This window comes from Fukomys damarensis, unplaced genomic scaffold (assembly GCF_012274545.1).
Source record: "Fukomys damarensis isolate Sample0158 unplaced genomic scaffold, DMR_v1.0_HiC HiC_scaffold_15, whole genome shotgun sequence".
Lineage (NCBI taxonomy): Eukaryota > Metazoa > Chordata > Mammalia > Rodentia > Bathyergidae > Fukomys > Fukomys damarensis.
Genome location: NW_022900927.1, coordinates 63,540,379 through 63,555,428, shown reverse-complemented (window position 1 = coordinate 63,555,428; position 15,050 = coordinate 63,540,379). Strand labels below are relative to the sequence as shown.

The 15,050-nt window shown below is 49.3% G+C and overlaps 1 protein-coding gene across 2 annotated transcripts in view; it reads left to right on the top strand.

Moving 5' to 3' along the window:
* Aldh1l2 (aldehyde dehydrogenase 1 family member L2) overlaps window positions 1-15,050 on the top strand; it is a 36,157-nt gene that overhangs the window by 13,801 nt on the left and 7,306 nt on the right. The window contains exons 8-18 of one of the 2 annotated variants that reach the window (XM_010631321.3): window positions 125-216; window positions 1,975-2,122; window positions 4,386-4,505; window positions 5,091-5,218; window positions 6,206-6,356; window positions 8,222-8,292; window positions 8,367-8,472; window positions 9,731-9,818; window positions 10,270-10,363; window positions 11,576-11,675; window positions 13,823-13,921. In XM_010631321.3, the coding sequence (XP_010629623.1) occupies window positions 125-216; window positions 1,975-2,122; window positions 4,386-4,505; window positions 5,091-5,218; window positions 6,206-6,356; window positions 8,222-8,292; window positions 8,367-8,472; window positions 9,731-9,818; window positions 10,270-10,363; window positions 11,576-11,675; window positions 13,823-13,921 (1,197 nt within the window). The remainder of the gene's footprint in view (window positions 1-124; window positions 217-1,974; window positions 2,123-4,385; window positions 4,506-5,090; window positions 5,219-6,205; window positions 6,357-8,221; window positions 8,293-8,366; window positions 8,473-9,730; window positions 9,819-10,269; window positions 10,364-11,575; window positions 11,676-13,822; window positions 13,922-15,050) is intronic. The other variant, XM_033763872.1, reaches the window with a different exon arrangement.

The window sequence follows — 15,050 nt, the reverse complement described above, 5'->3', positions numbered from 1 at the left end:
AGGCGGGGGTTCCCGGCACCCCACTCATGTCACGGGGCGTGGCCGACCGTGCCGGACGACGCAGGGAAATCAGCCACTCGCAGGTTTGCCGGCGCCGGCTCACGTGCGCTGTCCCTCCACGCAGGCCATCTGGGCTGGAATTCTGAGCAATGTCCGAGCCATCGAAGCCTCCACGGACTTCTTCAGATCTGGGGCGAGCTCGATGGATGTGGCGAGGTGAGCAGGACCACGCGCTCCTGGACTCGGATAGCGAACCGGCCCGCACCCTCTGCTCTGCACACAGGGTCCCTCGGCCCTGCCTGTCTTCCCTGCAAGTTGACCCACGGCCAGGCACGGTTACAGTATCTCCTGCTTCTCCCAGGTTCCGAACCACAGCAGTTTCCAGGCTCCTTTAGACCGAGGCCGTAAACCTCCACGTTTGGCACTCTTAGAAAGTTGTCTTTCCATCTAGTAGGTGATTTTCCCTCCAATGTGACCTCGGAATGGAGACGCTGCAAGCCAGAACGCTAAGGGGGAATTACACAGCCTGGCCTCCCAGTCTGTTCTCTCCGTTCCTCCCAGCTACCCAGTAAGACAGATCAAGTTATAAGGCCACCTGCAAAGTAGGCGTCCTCACCTTGAGGTGAGCCTTTCCCCACGAGGTCTGCAGCAGGAGGAAAGGGCCCTGGGCAGAGTCAGGCCCAGTAACCCGTATCACCTCTGGCTACATGAGTGCAGGACCCTAAAGGTGCAGGGCCTTGCAGAAGTGTTTTTATGTTTTTTTGTTTTTTTTCCTTCAGATAATGACTTTTCTGGGCTAGAAGATCCCTGGAAACTAACCCTGAAGCTTGAGGGCTTTTGATTCCAGGCCATACTGTGGCCATTCACTAAGTACACAAGCTAAGAATGACCCTTCCCTTGCCATGACCCAGCTCACCACTGAGCCATCTCCTGAACACCCTGCTGATCCTTTCATTCACAGGTTTAGTTCACAATATTTATTAAACACTTACTACATATCAAGACAGTTTGGGGAGTGAACATACGGTTACAAACTAAAGTCCTATTATTCCTGGGAATTTTACTCTAAGAACCGAAAAATCATGATTTCAATTACATAGTATTATCAAGAAGCAGGTTTTCTGGTTCCTCGAGTTATAGATTTCTTAGCCGGCCATGGTAGCAAATACCTGTAGTCCCAGCACTCAGGAGGCTGAGGCAGGTGGATCCCTGAGAGTTTGAGGCCAGCCTGGGCTCACAGTGAGTTCAAGGCCAGCCTGAACTACATAGCAAGACCCTGCCTCAAAAAAACAACAAAAAAAAAAGAAAAAAGTTAACTTCCCAAATTCCTTGCTTCCTGCCAAGTGACCTGCCAGCACCATCTGATGCTGTTGTCTTGATAACACCATTGGGTGTCATTGTCTTGGTTACCAAACCTCGACTTTTGAAGAATACGTGGACCACTCACTCTTCTGGGGCTTCCTGGTGTCCGCGGTGTAGCACCAGCATTCAAGGTGACCGCTGACTTGGCACAGTGGCTGTGGAAATCACAGCATTGGGAGGGACTTCAGGACTTGCACTACCTGCAGCGTGGCTCTAGTGAGTGCCTCCTGGTGTGCATTGCACGCACGGTGTCTCTTGTCCTTGTGCAGATGGAGAAAATCCTCCGTGATGGTCCCTTCTCACTGTAGGTGTGGCGGGCAGCTGCTTTCATTCTCACTCCCTGTGTTCCCTGGAAAGCAAAGAGGCTGACTTTATGTGCCCCTTGCTATCTTGCTTGCAGTTTTAGTCGTGCCTCGCTTTTTAAAAGAATAACCCAGTGTCCTTCAAGACAGGTTTTGAGTGTCCTTGCCCCCACCTTATCAGACTCAGTTATGGCTGTCAGGGACCTGATGTCCTGGGACACAAACTGGCATGAACCCCATAGGTGCTGGCAGCAGGGTCCCCTGAGAGCCCCCGAGAAAGGACAGTAACTCGAACTCTTCCTCCCTGAAGGCTGGTGGAAGAGATCAGACAGAAGTGCGGTGGCCTCCAGCTCCAGAACGAAGACGTCTACCTGGCCACCACATTTGGAGACTTCGTGCAGAAGGTGGTGAGGAAGCTGAGAGGAGAGGACCAGGCGGCTGAGCTGGTCGTGGACTATGTGAGCTTCTGCTTGTTTTTCCGTCTCTGACTCCTCGAGATCTGTGCACCGTGAAGTGCTGGTGTCTTTTGTCCATTTGCTTTACATCCATAACCCTTTATAGATAGCTGTTAGTGAAGTGTGGTGGTGCTCAGCACTCAGCACTGAGGAGGCTGAGGCAGGAGTATTGCTGTGCGTTTCAGGCCAGTGGAGGCTATACAGTAGGTTCAAGGCCAGCCTGGGCTATGTAGTGAGCTGATCAGGTACCGTAAAATCCACCCATTGAAAGTGTATGCTTCAGTGGCTTTACAACACTTGGAGTGGTGCAGCCATCACCACTCATTGTGATTCTTGCCTTTTGTGGGGGGCACCGGGGATTGAATTTGGCACCACTGAGCTAAATCCCCAGCCCTTCACCACTCATTTTGGAACTTTCACATCAGCCCATAGAGAAAGCCTGCACCCACTGGTGATCATTCCACGCCCCCCATCTTCTACCCCGTTCTATAGAAACCACTCATCACTTTTCTGTGAGTTTACCCTTTTAGATATTTCCCAGAAATAGAACCATATGGTGTGTGACCTTTGTGTCAGGCTTTTTTCATTTAGCACAATGTGTTCAGGGTTTATTTACACTGTAGCATGTTTAATTACTTTATTTTCCCTGGGCAAGTAATATTCCATCACGTGGATGTACTAGTTTGTCTGTTTTTCAGTTGATGTGCATCTGGGTCATTTCTTCTTTTTGGCTGTTAGGAAAACGCTGCCATAAAATGCATGTATAAGTCTTTGCTTGAATGTATGTTTTCAGTTTTCTTGAGTAGATCACCAATGAGTCGCATGGTAATTCTGAATTTCCCTTCCAGAGGAGTTGCCCACCTGTTTGCCCATGCTTTGATACACTGCCCCGCCCTCCTTCACCCCGCCTGTGCGGGCTGTGTCGTCTCTCTCCTCCAGCTGTCCTGGGAAGTTGCAGGTCACGGTGGTTCTCCTTGTGCTCCCTGTGACTGGCACACACAGGCCTCCTTCCCTGAGCCGGCCCTTTCTGTGCGTTATGTCTGTCCTTTTGTAGATCGGGCTGACTCTGCTGCTGGGCTGTGAGAGTCCTTTGTACATCCCGGATGGTAGACCCTGGGCAGCACAGACCTGAGGACATTTTCTCTCGCTCTGTTGACTTTCTCTTCCCTTTCTCGGTAATGTCCTTCAACAGCAGCAGGTTTCCATCGGACGGAGCCTGCTTTGTCTGCCTCCACCCTTTCTGTGCCTCATCTGATGTCTTCTCTGCGCCCTCTCCCTTGTCCACTTCGCTGTTCTGTTTAGACACACACTGCCTAGGAGGGCATTTTCATCCCTCATTGTTTCTTTTCCTATTTCTTTTCTTTTTTAGGTGGTCGCCCTGAGGATTGACATTTTCACTGAAAACAAGGTTTTCAGGTTAATGTCAGCAGAAGAGAAAACATGCTATGATTTACCTGTCCCACACCTCCTCTGCTGTGCTGTTCCTGTCACACACGTTCCTTTTGTGCACTCTGTCCACTAACACAGTATGAAAATTACTGCTTTATACAATGGTCTTTCATAGCCGAGCGAAAGAAAAACAAAAATATATTTATACTGATGGCTAAACCTACCTGTGTGATTACTTTGACCAGTGCTTTTTATTTTTCTGTGTGGGTTGAAGCTCCTAGCTCACGTGCTGTCATTTCAGCCTGAAGGGCTCCTTGGAACAGCAACGCGTTTCTCCATTTTTCTTTTCTCTTTTTTGTCTCTTGGGAATGCTTTAATTTCTCCCTTTTTTTTTTGGAAGGCTATATTTGCTATATAAAGCAGGTATTATCGTTCCCATTTTATTGTTGAAGAAACTGAGCTTCACAGAAGGCAGCCGAGTAACTTTAATCCACTTGCAGGCCAGTGGCAGCATACAGATTGCACAACACTGGGACACAGAGAAAGCGAGTGGGGAAGGAACTAGGAAAAGCCGCCCTGGCAAAGGCGTTTTCCGGGGTTTAAGAGAAAGCAAGGCTGCGCTTCACAGATGCTGCCACTAGATGGCAGCGTCTCAGTGTCAAGGAGACTTGTACCTTCGCAGCTGGGCTGTCCGCCAAGAGCCCAGGGCACAGTCCTGGGGACCTCAGCCTCGGGCCTCAGTGGGCCTGGGCATCTGAGGCCCTGAGCTCGCCTAGGCGCGAATCCGCGGGCCCAACTTCTCTTCTCGTGATTGCTGCTGGTACCTGGCTGACGAGCCCAGGAGTCCACGGGCCCCACAGGAGCCTTCTGTCCTCAGGTGTCCAGGGAGGCCAACGACAGGACACTGAGGATGCCGCACCAGTGCTTCATCGCCGGGGAGTTCGTGGATGCGGAGGATGGGAGGACGTACGACACGGTGAACCCAGCCGACGGCTCTGTGAGTGCGGCGTGGTGGGCAGGTTCTCAGTTGTTCCCTGCGCTGCGTCCTCACTGGCAGCCTAGCGCTGCTGCTGCTGCTGCTGCTGCTGCTGCCGCCGTCCTGCCTCCATCACCGCGGTGTCGCGTGAGCTAGACAGACAGCCACGGGGTGCAGGTCAGGTCCCCTCACACCGCTCTGGGTGGAACAACATCTGCAGCCTGGGATAGTCTGGCTGAGAACTCAGCCTCCCCAAGGTGCAGGATGCTTCTCCACAGGGCGCGTGGCCAGACGAGTGCCAGGTTCCAGGTCGCTTACATCCGTCTTCACGTCCTTTCTTCTTCTTTACTACATTACTTTTCTATCCTAAAATTCTTGGAATTTTATACTTTTTCCTAGCTAGCTGTGGTGGTGCCCGCCTGTCATCTCAGTACTCAGGAGGCTGAGGCAGGAAGATTGCTGAAAGTTAAGAGACCAGCCTGGGCTACATAGTGAGACCCTATCTAAAAAAAATTGAAAACCCAAATCTGTTTCTATTAATATGTTAATCTTAAGACTTGAAAGAATTTGCCCCGTACCTGACCTGTTTTTCTTACCTCAAAATAGACCATATGCAAAGTAGCCTATGCTTCTTTGGCCGATGTCGATAAAGCAGTAGCGGCCGCGAAGGAAGCCTTTGAAAACGGCGAATGGGGAAGGATGAACGCCAGAGAGAGGGGACGGCTGATGTACAGGTGCGTCTTCCAGAAAAGCCAATCTGTCATGGAAACTGGCTACGGGATTTTCGAAATCCCTGGTGACCTTCTTGTGCATGCCTGTACCACAGCATGGCTCTGTCACCCGTGTCGTACGACGCGCCCGGGCGGCCTGGCTTCTAGACTGTCGCCTGGGTCAGTCAGTGTTGCCTCAGGGGCGCAGGTGGAGGAGCAGGACACCCCAAGGGAAGGAGACACAGCGACCTGAGGCGTAGCCCCGCCCCGGGAGGGGGCCAGGGAATTCCGCGTCCACGGTCGGCCAGAAACACTGGGGCAGGGGTTCAAGCCTGGCTGTAAGGAGCTGAAGCAGCCACAGAAGGACCAGTCAGGGAGGTCCCCCAGGTGGATTTGGACGGTTTCAGAGTCACCCCACACACCCGCACTTACCTTCCCAAGGAAACGGGTACCAAACTGGACTCCGTTGTGTATTCGTCGTGCCCACCCTATATTTCTATCTTGTCCTTTTCAGTTAGCTTTGAAAATAGTTCTATACCAGCCAGGCATGGTGGCGCACATGCATGATGCTAGCATTTGGGAGGCGGAAGCAGGAGAGTTACTGTGCGTTCCAGGCCAGCTGGCGTTGCATCGTGAGACCCCATCTCATAACAATGAAAACATTCCTGTACCATCCAGAGGTCCACAAGTGTCCACACTCCTCAAGGCTGGGGTTTCTGTGTGTTCAAGAACTACCCACGTTCCCACTGCCCCTACCGTTGGTCCCTGTGGCTCAGTCCCAGCTCTGTCTTACGAGTACATGAGCGAGTTCTGCCTGCGTCCGGCGCCCTGTGCCTTCCCTCGGAACTCCTGAGGCCATTCACTTATGAAATCGGTTGAATCGCCATCTTCCCCGCCGGGCCACCCCCAAGGCGGAGGCCGTCGTGACCGTGATCTGCTCTGAGTTTGGGATTATGCGCATGACCGGCCCTGTCCGTGTTTGCTGAATGAATTTCTTTCTCGGCCATGCAGACTGGCAGACCTCCTGGAAGAGAACCAAGAGGAGCTGGCCACCATCGAAGCCCTGGACTCAGGGGCCGTCTACACCCTGGCACTGAAGACTCACGTTGGGATGTCCGTGCAGACTTTCAGATACTTTGCTGGCTGGTGTGACAAAATCCAGGTGAGCACAGCTGGTCTGTCACAGCCAGACCCACAGTCTGTGTCGGTCCCTCACCTACGTGTCACGGTGGTCCTGGTCTGCCTCCTACTGCAGACGAGAGTACCCGAGACTGGTTCACTTGTGAAGAACAAAGTTCATTCTCTCACATTTCTGATGGGTGCGCCAGGCCATCTCCAACATTTAGCTGTTGTGAGTTATGCTGCTAGAAACACGGGTGTGCAGGGATCGCTGTCATCTGAGGTCTTGAACTCTTTCGGGAAGATTCCTAGAAGGGAGCAGCTGGGTCAGATGAAATCTCTAGTTTTAGTTTTTGAGGAGTCTGCGTACCGATTCCCATAGTGGCCGCATGAGTTCACACTCCCACCAACAATGTAGAAGGGTTCCATTTTCCCTGAGGCCTCACCAGCACCTGTTGCTATTTGATTTCCTGATGATGGCCACTCTTCCTGGAGTAAGATGGGATCTCAGTCTTGTTTTAATTTGCGTTTCTCTGGTGGCCAGCAAGGCTGAACATTTCTTCGTGTATTTATTGGCCTTTGTAATTCTACTGGGGATGTCTACTTGTTTTACTTGCCCTTTTTTTAAATTGGGTCTTTTATTTTGGGAAATCTAATTTTTTTTGAGTTCTTTATATACTCTAGATGTAAATCCTCTGTCCCAAGAGCAGTTGGCAACATTTTTTTCCTACTTTCTAGGCTCTCTCTCCGTTCTGTTGGATGTTCCTTTTTCTGGGCAGACGCTTTTAAATTTGATGATTCTTGGTATCATTTCTTGTACCATTGGAGTTCCTCTCGGAAAATCCTTGACTACACTTATTTCTTGAAGAATTTTACTTATTGTATCTTCCGGCAGATTAAGTGCTTTTATCTTAACATTGAGATCTTTGATCCATTTTTATTTTAGTTTAGTACGTGGTGAGAGGTACGGATCTAGACTCAATCTTCTGTATGTGGCTATCCCGTTTTCCCAGCCCCACTTATTAAAGCGGCTGTCTTTCTTCCAGTGTGTGTTCTTGGCCCCTTTGTCAAAGATTAAATAGCCGTATTGCCTGTGCTTGTTTCTGCTTCTTCCATTCTGTTCCCTCAATCCACGTGCCTGTCTTTGTGCCAGCAGCATGCTGTTTTAATCATAGTGGCTTTGTAGTATAACTTCAAATCTGGGATTGTGATGCCTCCTGCTCTGCTCTTGTTGCCCAGGATTGCTTTTGCTATTCTGGGTATCTTCTGAGTCCATATGAAATTTTACACTTGTTTTCTATAGATCTGAGAAACGCTGCTGGCATTTTGATTGGAATTAGATTAAATCTAAAACCAGTTTTAGAAGTGTGCCCATTTCTATTATATAGATTCTGCCTATGCAGGAGCCCATCTGTGTCTTCTTCAATTTCCTTTTCACTGTAGAGGTCTTTTACTTTCTTAAGTATTTAATTTTTGTTGATGCTATTCCTTCTTCACCAGATCTGGATTGAGATTGTTCCTGTTTTTCTAAGACCTTGAGGTGCGTCCTTAGGTTATTTATTTGAACTCACTTTGTTTTCCTCATGTGGACATTCACAGCTCTGAACTTCCCTTGCAGGAATACATTCATTGTGTCCCATACGATCTGCTGTGCTGTACCGGCATTATCATGGAGTTCTAGGAACTGTCTCATTCCTTCCTTAGTCTCTTCTGTGACTCCTGACCATTCAGGAGTGTGATGTTTAATCTCCACGTGTTTGCATCATTTCTGTGGCTTCCTTTGCCATTGATTTCTGCTGCCATTGCACTTTGATCTCATGACATGTGTGGTAAAATTCTGATATTTCTTTTTGCATTTACTGAAGACTGTTTTATTAGCCAGTATGCTCGACCATTTTTATTCTTTAGGGGTCTACGATTCCCATCAACCAGGCTCGTCCGAACCGCAACCTCACCTTCACCAAGAAGGAGCCCATCGGGTAAGGTGGGCGGAGCTGTGGGGACCTGTGAGTTGTGCTGCTTTGAGCCACTGAGGATGCCACGTCTCCCACAGTGTCTGTGCCATCATCATCCCCTGGAACTACCCACTCATGATGCTGGCCTGGAAGAGCGCCGCATGCCTGGCTGCAGGCAATACCTTGGTGCTTAAGCCGGCGCAGGTAAGCCTGGGGCCAGTGCAATCCCACGTGCCCCTTGTACACACTCAGGAGCAGAGAGGCACATTTGTAAACAGTGCCGTGTTAAACAGCAACTAGATTGTGTGCTGGGTGTCTGTAACCCAGCACTCAGAGGCCAAGGCAGGAGCATCAGCATGAGGTCAGTGCTAAGAGGTGGGGGGTGGGGGGTGAAAGGTCTGACTGTGGGATGGCAGACAGTCTAAGCATAGTCTAAGTAGGAGGAACGGTGGGACTAGAAATCACCATGTGGCACCTGTCACCATCGTATGATTCAGGCAGAAGCCACCAGTGGACACTAAAATAAGTGGGTTCAGTTTGAGGCGTGTCACCTGACAAAATATTACTGTTACAAAGGATAAGACCGTGACATGCAGTGAGACTGGCAGACCGTCTTTCCCAAAGGATCAGAGGCACCAGGGATTTAGCTCAGTGGTTCTGCCGCCTGCCTTGCAAGCGCAAGGACCTGAGTTCGATCCCTGGGACAGCCCGTGTAAAAAAAAAAAAAAAAAAAAAAAAAAGTAGACCACATCCAAATGATCAGAGGTGATGGCAACGGTTTGGTGGGAATTCTTACCAAAAGTGCATACTCTGAATCTAATTGTGAGGAAGTGTCAGACAAATTCGGGCCGGGGACACTGCATGAACTAAGTGGCCTGTGTTCTCTCAAAGGGTCAGTGCAGTGGGCTAAAAGAAAACTCAGAAGCTCTCCCTGGTGGGCTGGGACTGTGGGCACAACAATGCAGTGCATAAGGGCGGCTTTGCTTTTGCAATAGAACACATCAGAACAAGTGGTGAACTTGAACCAAAGTGTGAAATTAATGATTCCATTGGTGGTTCCTTTCCTGGTTTTGAAAAGTGTACTGTGGCTATGTAGAAGAATGTCTTGATTTTAGGAAATGCATATAGAAATATTTAGAGGCAAACCATGTATACTACATATCTTACAGTGCAAAGGAATAGATGATGGACAGGTGATAGATAGATGACAAATCTAGGTGATAAGTAGATGAGAGATAGACACAGAGATGGAAAAGAAAATAGACAAAGTTAATCCTGATCTTCATCCTGAGCGATCAGAGTGAAGGATATAAAAAGTTCTTGAACTTGTGTTTGAAATTATGTAACAATAAAGAAGAAACAGTGTAAAACAATGAAGCAAGCTCTCACACAGCCTCGGGAAACTGGGTGCTGGTGTGAAGGGGCCAGAGTGTGAGGAACGTAACCGTGTCTGATCTGGCAGGTCACACCCCTGACAGCTCTGAAGTTCGCCGAGCTGTCCGCGCGGGCAGGCTTCCCAAAGGGGGTGATCAACATCCTCCCTGGCTCAGGTGAGCCTACAGAGCAGCACCTGGGCTGCACCCAGGGATGGTGTGGGTATGTGAGTGGCTGTCTTCCTGCTGGAGCCTTTGCCTAAACTATGGCTAGGGTGAAACTGAACACTGCTTAGCAAGGGGCACTGTTGCGGCTGTGGGCACAGAACTCAGAGCATGGGAGGGTGGGTAGAGGCTATGCAACCCCGTGGTTACCCTGGGGTCCCCGTGACTACCCTGGGTCCATCTGGATTTTCAGTGACTGCTGTGGGCCACGCCCAGGCTAACTCATCAGTGTTGGGGTGCGGCCGGCAGCTGCACACAGGATGTTATTTAAATTTCATCAGTCTGTGATTAACACAGAAAATGCAAAACAGATTAAAATGAAAGCTTAGACATCTGGATTCAAACCATCCTCACCGATGGACCTGAGCCATAGTTTCCTTCCTGTTTGACCTACATCCTGCAGGGGGCGTGGCAGGACAGCGCCTTTCTGAGCATCCTGATGTCCGAAAACTCGGGTTCACGGGTTCCACTTCAATTGGCAAACAGATCATGAAAAGGTACTGGTTTCACTGGGTCAGTTTGCTGCAGACCCCATTCATCACTTTTCTGCTTTTGTTTAAACAGCACTTTTGGGGTCAGAAAAGCCACATCAGTTGTAGAAGAGAAATGTACTTCTTGCTGCTGGCTGTTAAAGTACTTGAATATAATAAAAAGCTTTCCAAAGGTTGAAAGAACACTGTTAATAAAACCAGGGCTATATACTGAAATCCTGTCCCCTACTGGTAGCTTTCGAAATCCAACACAAAAATTGTTGTGTGCCGAAGATGCAGCCCACATTGTTTTCAGAGCATAAATCAGACACTGAAATAATTTCTACACTATATGTGACAAATCTGGATTATTTATAAAATGAATTCTGAAGCTGGGGACAGTGGTACATGCCTGTAATCTCAGCACTCAGAAGGCTGAGGCAGGAGGATTGCTGCAAGTTCAAGGTCATCCTGGGCTACATAGAAAGACCTTATCTCAAAAAAGAAAAGCAAAATAAAAGAATCTTCAAAATTCAGTAATATTAGTTTTTTTCAATGTTGCTAATATTTTAAGTTTCCAAAATAAGACATTAAAGTATATCAGCATAATAGAACACCATGGTCACATTCATGAAAAATGTTTAATAACAATGAAAATTGTTTTTCAAGTGATAAATTGAGAGAAAAATAGGTGTGAAATTGTCTGTGTTGGGTGATCCCACCTATGTTAAGGTAAAAGCTGTGGTAGGATGCAGACCAGAAATAAGGGTATCAAGGTGGTGAGCGCAGTGGTCATGGAGCCTTGGAGTGCAATTTTGCGATTTTTTTTTTTTTCCTTCTGTCTGCATTTCTGAGCACGTTAACAACATGTTTCTAAAAATCGCCATCCCACCCTCTGGTGTTCTAGTGCCTGGCTAAAGACTGGACTTCCCTGCCAGGCCTTACGGAGCCCAAATTCCTAAAGAACTGCAGTTCGCCTGGAGGCATCACTAATTGTTTGAGTCCAGAATTAAGAAAAACCTGTGTCTTATGGAAAATGTGTGCTGTACATAAAGCACACACAGAAGCACAGTGAATCCCAGGCTCTCACTGTCTAACTGCAGCAGAAATCACCACTCTGCCGGGCAGGTTTTTTTCCCTGGTGTGTTCCTAGATGTTTCCAGGGCTCAGTTATGTTTGCTTTGCCGGGTAGGGGCACTGGGGGTGGTAACTGCTCACTTCTGGTGTATTTCCCTCCAGCTGCGCTGTGAGCAACCTGAAGAAAGTCTCCCTGGAGCTGGGCGGCAAGTCCCCGCTGCTCATATTCAGCGACTGTGAGCTCGACAAGGCCGTGCGAATGGTGAGCGCAGGTCACAGGCCCGGCACTGGTCCCAGTGTCCCCCCGGCAGTCCCGTCCACCTCCCTCTTTATTGGTCGTCTTAAAAGGAAATCCCATGACTGGACATCCTTTTTTACTGAGCACTTAATTTAAAAAATATTTTTATAATCCCTCCAAATGAAGTATTTTTAAAATAAGATATAAGTCATATCAAGAAGTTCAGAAGATAATCCAGTGGTGCTTCTGGCTTCTCTCCTAACATCTTACCTTTCGGCCTGCTTTTGTCTGCTTTACAAATCGAGCTCTGACAAGAGCATTGTTAGACAAAAACAAGTATCCCTGCTTAAACAACAAAAAAAGAATTGGCAGCCAGGCACAAGGGCACATGCCTATAGTCCTAGCACTTGGAGGCTGAGGCAGGAGGATCACTTGGGCTGGCCTGGGCAGCATAGTGAGATTCCATCTCATTAAAAAAAAAAAAAGTAATTGGCTACATCACTTCTTTGGTTTTAACAGTGTGGTTCTATATTACAGAGGAAGCTGAATAGCGGGTGTGTAGGAACTCCTATTTTTGTTTTGTTCTGGTGTTTTGAGGCAGGGTCTTGCTATGAAGCCTAGGCTGGCCTCAAACTCCTGGCACTCTTTGAGAGCTGGGATTACAGGCGTGTACCGCCATGCCTGGCTTGGAATATCTATGTTTTTGCAACACCTGTTTGTCTTAAACTCTAAAAATTTATTTACATTAAATTCAAAGACATTTTGGGTCAGTGTTCATTCCTCATCTCTGAGACCAGGTGCACACTGAGCCAGGGAGACCTTGGGCTGTGCTGGGCCCCCGGGAATCTCAGCGAGGGAGTGCAGTGTCCCAGCTTACCGCAGTGAGCACATCTCGGTCACCATCCCCAGCTGTGGCTGAACACAGTACACTGCACACCCCACTGTGCAAGGCCCCAGGAAGATGGAATGTCCTGGGCCCTGCAGACCCAAGCACTCCTCCCTCCGGGGCCAGGGGCCACAGGTGGCTGTTGGGAGGTGTCAGTGGCGGACAAAGGCTGGAGGATCCACACTGACATCATGGTCAGGGCTCCCCTGGACTCCCAGAGCCCTTCCAGAGTCTCTTGGAGAAACGAGTGGGAAAAGCAAGAGATCGACACTGTTGATTCCATAACATGAATAAACAGAATGACCCGAAACTGCCAAGGGTGAGTCACTGTAGGCGCACAGAGGATAGCAGGGTTGTGACCGCAGAGAAGCATTCTTTGCCTTGCTTCAACACTGAACCAGCGAGGCTGGCGTTGGCCAGTTGGACTGTGTGGGAGAACACACAGGGTCCCCGCCTCAGAACGGCTGGCGTGTATGGGAAATGCGTGTCATTTCAAAGCATCTCTTGTACTTTTTATCCATTTTGAGGTTACGTGGGAGTAAATTAGTGATTGGATTTTGAAAAGAAAGATGCCAACATTCTAAAGTCTTCATAGCCTGTCATTTTTTGACTGCCTTCATTTCAAAGATTTTGATAACATTTAAAAATGGATTTCCATTTAGAGGGGGAAGGGAGGCTTTCTATACATTTGTGATTTATATGAATCAATGTAGAAGTTTTGTTTGTTTGTTTATTTTAGACAGGGTCTTGCATATAGTTCAGGCTGGACTTGAAATCATGGCAGTCCTCCTGCCTCGGCCTCCCAAGTACCGGGATTGCAGGTGTGTGCCGCCACACCTGGCTATGTTGCAGAGATATTTAAAGAAATACAACGTGCACATATTACATTCATTTTTATTTTTATGTTTTGGAGACAGGGTCTTGCTGTGCAGCCCAGGGTGGCCCCCAACTCATGGCAGTGCTCCTGCTTCAGCCTCGTGAGCGCTGGAGTCGCAGTCACGCGACACCACACCTGTCCATTCCGTTTAAATTTACAGAATTAACCTGATTTCCTTGCAGCATCCTCAGTCTATCCTTGTGGTCACGCACTTTTTTTAAGCAAATGGACCCCGGCAGGCCACATCGAAGCTGAGTCTCCCAGCAGTGCTCGTCACTGCAAGACCAAGGGCCCTGTGACGGCCCCACGTGGTCTGCTGTCCTGCGCGTGACACACTCTCTGTGTGTGTGATTTCACGGCAATCCTGGCCCCTGGCCCGGCTCAGCACCGTCTTCCCTCCCATGCCAGGCCATGGGTGCTGTCTTCTTCAACAAGGGAGAGAACTGCATCGCCGCTGGGCGGCTGTTTGTGGAGGAGGCCGTGCACGATGAGTTCGTCACAAGAGTGGTGAGGCTCCGGAAAGCGCTCCTAGCTTTACTTTTGAATTCTTCAGAATGGTAACATTATGGCTTTTTGAAAAACCAGTGCTGCCAGGGGGCGTTGCTTCACGCACATAGGGACCTGGGCTCAGTCTCCCTGAGGGAGACAGGAAGGGAGGGAGGGAGGAGGAACCCTCCCTTATTTTTTACACCTGTTCCAGGCCAAGGTTTTCCTTCTTCCTGGGGAGGAAGGTGGGGAACAAGGCAGCTGCAGAATGGCAGATGGCACGTGGTCCAGTGGGCACCTGTGTGACATCTCAGTGTCATTTTGTTTGCGTCTCACAAAATCCCCCCTGCAGCACCACACTCTGGGCTTCCACAGTCAGCGCCACTGTGGCAAAGTCTCACCTGCTGAGGTAGAGACCTCCAGGTGGTGCAGCCCATCAACAAACACCCAGCACGCGCACACAACGGTATTCACTCAATAGCGGTTTCTGGAGCCTTTACTTAGTGCCGCTCGCTGTGCTGTGCGGGCTGCAGGAACACAAAGGACAGAGCAGATGTGGTGTCCTTGCCGCTCGGGGCTCCGCTGGGCACTGAGAGACCATGCCGGGCTGAGCACAAGCTCAGGCCTTGCAGGGCGTGGCCGCTCCCCGTATTTCTCCTTAGAAGTGAATTTACGCTTACCGGTTCCAGAGTTCCACAGCCTCTTCCAGAACTGGGCCAGACACGTAGAAGAGGCAGTGAGGCTTTGCATTTAGCAAAGGTCAAAAAGAAGTGTGCTGTGCAGAGTGAGAGCAGGCCGCAGAGAGCTCATGGTGGCCACGAGGGTAATGGTGGCCGTCTGGTGTCCTTCATTCTTCAGGCCGACATCAGATCCAGGTTGTCCTGCCAAAACTTGTGTGATTTGAAAATAGGAGAATCGAAAAAGCCGCTTTCTGATTGGTCTCAGGGCAGGGCTGGGAACTGGGTCTGGAATGTCTGGTTGGCAGGCCACACCCACTTGCTCAGCCGATTGGCCTTGCCCTAATCCACGGCCTCTTTAGCATCAGGAAACTAGACAGACAGGAAGCAGTCTCAAGGAGGAGTCAGCGGTGATTGCTGTTGAATAAAGACTGTAGTTCATCAGAGCATTCTAGCAAGTTCTTGGTGTGGCC